The sequence below is a fragment of the Drosophila pseudoobscura genome, chromosome 3, assembly GCF_009870125.1.
Source record: "Drosophila pseudoobscura strain MV-25-SWS-2005 chromosome 3, UCI_Dpse_MV25, whole genome shotgun sequence".
NCBI classification, from domain to species: domain Eukaryota; kingdom Metazoa; phylum Arthropoda; class Insecta; order Diptera; family Drosophilidae; genus Drosophila; species Drosophila pseudoobscura.
The window spans coordinates 9,447,649-9,455,324 of NC_046680.1; the positions used below are offsets into that span (position 1 = coordinate 9,447,649).

The 7,676-nt window shown below is 46.5% G+C and overlaps 1 protein-coding gene across 1 annotated transcript; it reads right to left on the reverse strand.

The window, feature by feature from the left end:
• Positions 1-1,150: 1,150 nt before the first annotated feature.
• On the reverse strand, positions 1,151-1,675 carry LOC4804045 (probable salivary secreted peptide). Its single transcript, XM_001360633.4, has 2 exons — positions 1,456-1,675; positions 1,151-1,376 (listed from the first exon to the last, which is right to left on the reverse strand). Exons 1-2 carry the CDS (start codon positions 1,627-1,629, stop codon positions 1,200-1,202), a joined length of 351 nt encoding a protein of 116 aa, XP_001360670.2. The 5' UTR covers positions 1,630-1,675; the 3' UTR covers positions 1,151-1,199.
• Between the last annotated feature and the right edge of the window lie 6,001 nt (positions 1,676-7,676).

A 7,676-nucleotide genomic window follows, 5' to 3' on the forward strand; every position in this document is an offset into this window, starting at 1 on the left:
TCGGATGCACTGCTCCCACGCCCAACCACGACTTCGCTTCTGCACTGCACAGTTACGTGACTTTTTTGAGGCCAATTCTTTTTTTTAGCGACTTCTCTCTCTTCGATAACTGCACTTGTATAAGGGACATGGGAGGTGTGTGCTGTAGGAGGTGGGGGATAGCCTCAGGCTGTATCCGTAGCCGTTGCCGTTGCCGAATCCGTAAACATATCCGGGCTTTGCCGTGGCAGGGCCTGCGCGCTTTGCATATTAACTAAGTGAAACATTTCGTTGACAACTTTTCAAACATTTGTGCGCCCTGTATAAATATTTACCGCTCCCAGTGTTGGCCGAACAACAACAGCGGGGGATCGGGGATTCGGGATGCTGGGGATACCCCAGATAGGACGGATGCCCGAAGACGTTTAAAATTGAAATTTAAATTCGATACATAAATGGGGGAAATAGAAAAAAGGGACTGCGCTTCGACATATCCTTTTGACCGTGCTCCACCCCCCGCCCCCCTCACACCATTTGGGGCTGCTTTTGGCAATTTGAAATACAAATTTTACACCATCCCTCGGAATCAAATGAGCCAAGGCCAATAAGTCTCTGCCGTCTCGCCGGCCTTCTTCTTTCATTCTTTTTTTCCGGTAAGCCATGTAGCCCTTTTAACAATCTGGTCTGTCAGGGCATCACAGGATTTGCGGGAAATAGCCTTCGCGCCTCTCCCCACTCCCCACTCTTGTCCTAGCCCACCTCTGCATCTGGAGCACACACATATTTATTAAATATTGAATGTTTTCCCTCGCTAGATGACTACGCCGCTGGCTCCAAAAAAAAAGGAAAATTTTTCCTTTCCCTCTTCAATGCCACTTTCATCCTTTGTGCCCAGAGCCATAGGGAGACAGGGAGAAAGCTCTACACATTTGAAGGGAGTTTTGCTATTGACCCAGGGCAAATATCTGCATAAGCAGATATCTGCGGTCAGATACATCAATAGGGCTGTACCATTGACAGGGGAGTCTTCTATGGAACAACAATGTCTGGAAGATGATTTCAAAACATCGCAAAATCCACTGCACCTTCGATATGTGTGCCTTCTAGCCAAAGAGTATCTTGGAAGATCGATACCAAATTATGAGAACATCCAGCCGAAGAACACTTTCTGTTTTTTTCAGTTTCTATTCAAATTTATTCGGTTCTATTGCATCCTTCGATTAGCGTCCATAGATCTCGATGGTGGAGTTGAGGCCAACGTTCACAAAGCTGCGGAGGTTGACCTGAGCGAAGCGGTAGCCTGGTCCGCCGGCCCACAGGCCGGGGACGGCCCCAGTGGAGTTCTTGAAGTTATCGTACACGAAGATGGCGGAGATGTTGTAGTAGTTGACGGTGCCCTGCAATCGGTGGGGCATCAAATTAGTATTGTGTTCTGTCTTCAGCACTTCAAGTAGGAGTACGAATACGAGCACTTACCGCACGTGGGAAGTCGACGTCGATGTTCCAGAAGTTGTTCTTAATGGCACTGCGGACCTCCACCTGGCGGGAGAGCAGAAAGTCGTTGTTTTTGCGGCGTCCCCAGCTGACGCTGGAACCGTGCACCACAAAGATCGCGGCCACGAGGATGGTGAGACAGAGGAGTAACCTCATAGTTTCTGTTGAGCGTTCTAGGCAAATGTGGTGTCAGCTGTTGGGACGCCCTGCCTTATATACACGCAATCGTATTGCCCACCGACAACAGGCCCCAGTAACACTGTCTTTACAGAGAGTTCCGTCTTCAATTAAGTTTTTCAACAGGGCCAGCTTATCTTTCCGGTGGGGGGCAGGGGGGGCAGTCGGGCAGACCTCTGGCGAGGTCTTGCAAAAAAAACAAAATAAAAAGAAATCAAAAGCGAAGAGAGCCCCCGACTAGATAAGATCACTGACTCACGGCAACAACCGAAAGTTCCAAAAAAAAAGGTTCTCAACCTTCCAGGAAAACTATTTTTCAAAATGCTATCACGGCAAAAAGCCCTTGAGATTGGGACTTATCTGAATGGCATGTTAGTCGGAGACATAATTCGCCAGAAAGATACTGTCCGTTCAATAAAATACCTTATCTTCGAATCATTTAAATCCCGGAACGGCTGTTTTCGGAAAGTGGACTGTATTCCATGTATGGGGCGGATGGCTAGAAGCACTACCGCACCTGCTATTAAAAATGTAAACTGGAGATGCAGCACAAAGACAGTGCTCTGTGACTGGATAGGGGAAATAGGAATCCTTTCAACGCCCAACTGAATGGGTAAATATTCATTCATAGTTGGAATCTATCCCCCCCCCACCTCATTAAATTGTGGAGCCTCAGTCGTGTTACATTCCTGCAGGCATTAATATTGCTCCAACAGCAGCTTCCAGCTGAGGGAATTACGCTTTATATTAGCTAAGTCTACATATTTCCTCAAGAAATTGGAGTAACAAATTATGGATGTTGCAAAGGATCCCAGTGAAGGTCTAAGATGTCCTTGTTTTGAGCACAAATTAATGTTGGACCTCTCTTGTGATGAGATCAGAATGCATCGGAATTCATCCCACCCCCCATTCGTACCTAGTCCTGGTTTTCACTGCAAACACATACAGAAATATGAAGCTTTGCAAGAATTTACATTACCCCACTGGCAGTTTCCATTTGTGGGAATTACGCTGGATTTTAATTAAGTACCAGTCTTATCCGTGGCACGGATGTGGTGACGAATCCCTCACAGAATGCACCACAATCAGCCCCTGAGGGGGCGTGTCGAAGTACCCGGCATCCCGGCAAGCTCATCCTTATCGGCCACGGCCTGACACTGAGTTGGTCTCTGGTCTCCGGACTGGTTTGGCTGCATATTTATTGCGAATTACAAAGCCCCCGAGTCACTTGCTTTGGAATAAAACCTCATTACTTGCAGCAGCAGCCCCTGCCCTGTCGCACTGATAAGGGTGGACAGGGAGCAGGAGCTGGGTGATGGGTGCCGGGTGCCGGAGCCGGGTGTCCCCGGATCAGACATATTTGTCACTTATGAAAGGGATAATTTGCCACGCTTCCCAAGGATAGCAGCAACAAAACAAAAAAAAACGTCACAATACCAGGCAATGGCAATGGAAACGGCATCGCGGGGGGAAGCAAAGGAACTGTGGCAGGAACTGTTTGCCTGGGGGAATGTCGGGGGAGACATCGCCATTATCCGATTGCAGCCAGTCCAGCCAGACATCATTGCGGGTCTGTGCTGGCATTTTATGCAGAAACTTGTTAATCACATTTTATTGACACATTCGAAGGGCGGATGACGGCTGCAGCAGGAGGCGCACTCGGGGGAATCGATTTCCATTTTTGAATTGGCCAAATTAAGGGCTGCTTTTCAGTCCACCCCCTCCGCCCACCAGACATTGACTGCTACATGCGCCCGCTTGATAAGCAATTTGTTGTACGAGTAGCAAGGATTGCCAGGCACCCACACACATGCACTCGCCAGCCCAAGATTCGACAATTGCCAAATTTAAAAGCAATAAACGAACAGAGAGCAAATTTCTGGGCTTGTGCCACGTTCTTGTGCCCGTTCCCGCTGCCATTTGCTGCTTTTAACTGCTTGACAGGGGGTCGACAACGACCCAGGGGGGGTGGCGCGTGCCGTCGGTATTTGTTGGCTGGTTTCACCCTCTGCGATGTCTGGGATTCCGTCGCTCCATCGCTCCATCGCTCCATCCATCGCAGGCTGCCACTGCCATTCAAAGCTTCCCTTTCATTTGCGCTTTCAATGCCAATCGGTTGCACGGCATCCATGCCCGCAGGCGGCAGGGGCAGAGCCAGAGGCAGGGGCAGGGGCAGGGGCACGGGCTCAAGCTGCGCTCTGGTAAAATGTCAAGTGCGGAATGTGCACTTTTGACAGTTTCAGTTCATTCGCCAGTCAGCCTGTTCCACCCCTTCTCCTGCTCTCCGACTAACCCTAAACATCCCCTCGCACACACATGGCAGAGACCTGACACGTACCCCTAATAAAACTTTTGTCGAAACGAAAGAACAAAGTCAAATATTAAAAAAAAAGAAAAAAAGCATTGTGGAAAAGTGGAAAGGCAGCAGAGGGTTTATTTTATTTTATATTTCATGTTTTGAACGGGCATTTATTTTGTGCCCCATTCTGCCTCCCGTTCCTGCTGCAAAATTCCGAATTCGTATTTCGTTGCTATGCAAAACAATGAGCAGTGCAATAACAGTACATACTCAAACGGAGCTGATATTTCCAAGCATCTCAAAGGGAATCTCTGGTTTCCATTCAGGTCATCTGGCCTTGAACTCAGAAATAAGAGCCAATTAAATGTAAATTAAAACCAAACAATATCTCTGCAAATTGCTCCATCTTCAGAAGCTTTAGCAGAATTTTAGCGTTCAATAATTCAATGCCAGAGAGGAATTTGATTGGAATGTAGAACTTGTCCACTCGCCCCGAATCGACACACACTTTAAATTAATCCCACTTAATCATTTTAAATTACAATGTGCCTAGAAATGATTTAAAATGTATAAAAATTAAAATTCAAGATAAATTCGATTGATGGTTTAAATATTCAAAATGGCATGGGAAACCTGATAATTAAATCTGCTGTTCATTTTTGCATTGGTAAATGAAATTTTATTAAATCAAGCTTTATTTTTTGGTTTAATTAACTACAAATGTGCTCATATTTGTTATGGGTGGAGATAGCCCGCCGGTTTTGGGATATGAAACTGTTTTGTTTTTAAAGACCAGGGGTGGCTTTATTGTCATCGGAAATGAGTCGGAGAAAGGTCATCGCGTTGCTTGGTGCAGTTTGTCGGCAACCTCAAAGAGAGGAAAAACAGGACAGAGTGGGTCCTTTTCGATATGCAAATCAGTTCCTAGAAACGTGACGAAATTGTGGGGGACTCTAAAAGCAATACCTAACCGAATGCCTCAGTGCAATCGTTAATGAATTCTCTAAACGATAAAAGCAAAAGAATTTAATGCGCCTGAAATAACAAAGCCAAGTCGAAGCTATTGGTACCCTATATGGTATATCCTTGCAGTATGTGGAAAAGTAGAAAGTGTAGGGAATATATTCTGCATGATAATATCCTTCTCTGAGTTGCCTTCTATACAAACGGAAAGCAGAAGGAAACAGGCCGACAATGCGATCCAAACACAGGGTTCGTCAGAATTGTTTTCCCCTTCCATTTCCGTTGTTGTTGCTTTTTCTGTCCCCCCGCTGTGTTCCCTCTAATGTTTATATTTCTCTGGCTGTTGTTGCTGTTGTTCTTGCTTTTGTTGTTAATTGCTGACTTAATGGCGCTTTAATTAAATCGCAACACTGCAGGCGACCCTCGATCCACTGGGGGGGTTGGAATGCGGATGGCGATGGCGATGGGGCCGTTGCACATGGCGACTTCCGGTTAGTCACCACCCCAAAGGGGGGTGAGGGCAATGTCCTTCCTCCATTGCCACTTGATTTGTGACCCTTTGTCAGCAGTCAACAGTCGAAAGTTGCAAACTGTTTTTGCCATTTTATCAATACCCCGACCACGCCACAAATTATTCAGCCAAATGGCCAAAACAGCTGCAGTCTGGTTGTCCGCCTGATAAGTTTGCTTCCTTTATATTGTTTTGTTATTATCATACCCTGCAATCGTAGGGAACAAGGGTATGATGGGCCTGTGGAAGTCCCCATGAAACAGAGGGATTTCAGATTATAGAAGCAGAATGCCTGAAGCTAAATCGAAAGTATCTTTGCCTCAAGCGACATTTGGCAGTGTTGTCTGAATACTGGGGGGTATCCACCGGTAGCGTAGCTTGTTGGTCGTTCTCTTCAGTCTGTTCCCAGTTACAGACAAAACTTTAGATTTGATATCGGGTGGGCCACTCTCCCCCAGTGGGTGTTTAATTGTTGGTTTTGCTGTCTATCAAGTTGAGTTATTCCCGTTGTTCCGCTCGTGCATCCTGGTGTGCAATTTTAATTAATGCAACTTCGGCATACCACTGGCAAACAAGCAGGATATCCAATAGGATCAGGTGCGGGAAGAGGGCGCATCCGGAAAGGGTTTATTTTTGTTTTTAGCCACTATCATGCCATCCCATCTCCAGTAACGGCAATTGAGTTCCCTGTCAATTTGATGAACTTTCCAATGCAATTTCCAGTTGCCAGTCGACAGTTCGCGGCGCGGCTTTCCTCCTGTTTCTACCATAATATTTACGTTTAATCAAATGGAAAATCCACTGCGATAACTGGAAACTGTAATAGCAATCCGGTCAGAGCGGCATTCAGTGATTGCGGGCCGGACGGAATCCAGTAAACATAATCGCACTATTTTTTTTTTGATTCCCATTCACTGGGAATCTATTTATTTTGTGGTTTCGAGTTCTGTGGTTTACAGAACATACGAGTGTACACCGACACACGGCCGTGGACGGGCTTATGTCGTACATCATTTTAATTAAACGCGGTAAAAAAAAGGCATCAGCACGGGTATATCACAGATATAAATTCAATATGTCCGCGATGCCGCAATTTGTTTAACATTCCGTGCATACGCGGACTGCATACGCAATTAAACCGATTGAGCAGTGGAGAACCGGCGGAGCCCAGGGGGGGAAACAGGGAGAAGTGGTATTGGGCAGACCGACGACTAAAATGTGGATTAATTTTAATCTAACAGATAGATCATTGCCACCAAATTCGTTTGATATGTTTACTGATATTTAATTGGTTTTGCGCCACAAATCATCAGAATTCATAAATAATAAAGAGTCATAAATGATTTAAAACTGCATGGCACATTTCATGGCCAATTCGGCTCTTTGGCTCTGCCAATTAAATGCTAAATAGATTAAAATTCGAAACTGCTGCGATAAGCCCAATCAGGAATTCTGATTTATGCCTGCCAAGAGGGGTTGTTCACCCCGCACTCTGCCACACATTCCGTGCCACACTGTCCTCTCCACACCCACCCCAGAGCAGCATCGCTCTTAAGTGCACCATATGGCACCATAGGATAGGGAATTCAATTATTTTGTGACTTAAAAAATGCCTTTGAATGGAACTTGAAATGTGTTTCCTTTGCTGCCCCCAGACCGAACTATGTTGCAGAGTGTAAGCAATTTCCTCGCTGCAGCTGCAACGCCACTAATCGGGGCTGCTACAAATCGATCTGGGCGGACACTCGCGGTGCACGGACTAATTGCTCATTAATTACCACACATGATTTCCGAATCAATCAGAATCGGAATAATTACAGATATAATCGTACGTATGTACGATGGCCCCACACTCCAGCGGTATATGGAGGAGCCGCCCATCCCCTAGGGCAAAGGTGGGGTCACCTGTTGGGCTCCTGTCACAATTCCGCTACGGTGCCTAAGCTGTCGGTACCCTGGGGGCACGCAGTGCCAACCATGTTGTTCCACGACAAACTTCCTCCCGGATTTTCCCATTTAGTTTGTTTTGTTTTCTGATTCCGCTTTTTGCCCGCTCAGAGGGCAAAAACATAACGCAGCTTTTCCTGCCGCCCCACTGCTTGGGGCTGCCACTCAAAGTCTGTGTCGTTAGTCGTTATGCGAAAGGGGTTGCAGAAAGCGTATGTCCACTGACAGCTCTGAGGACGGGAGGAAAAAATTGACTGGCCCCGGCACTCGGCGAGTGCAGAGGGTATATGCAATCTGGCGGGTGCT

Excerpts from the sequence above, each read along its gene's own strand:
- LOC4804045 (XM_001360633.4), bottom strand. The coding sequence starts at position 1,629 with ATGAGGTTACTCCTCTGTCTCACCATCCTCGTGGCCGCGATCTTTGTG. Across the intron at positions 1,377-1,455 it reads ACGTCGACTTCCCACGTGCG|GGCACCGTCAACTACTACAA; the intron begins GTAAGTGCTCGT and ends CACCGATTGCAG.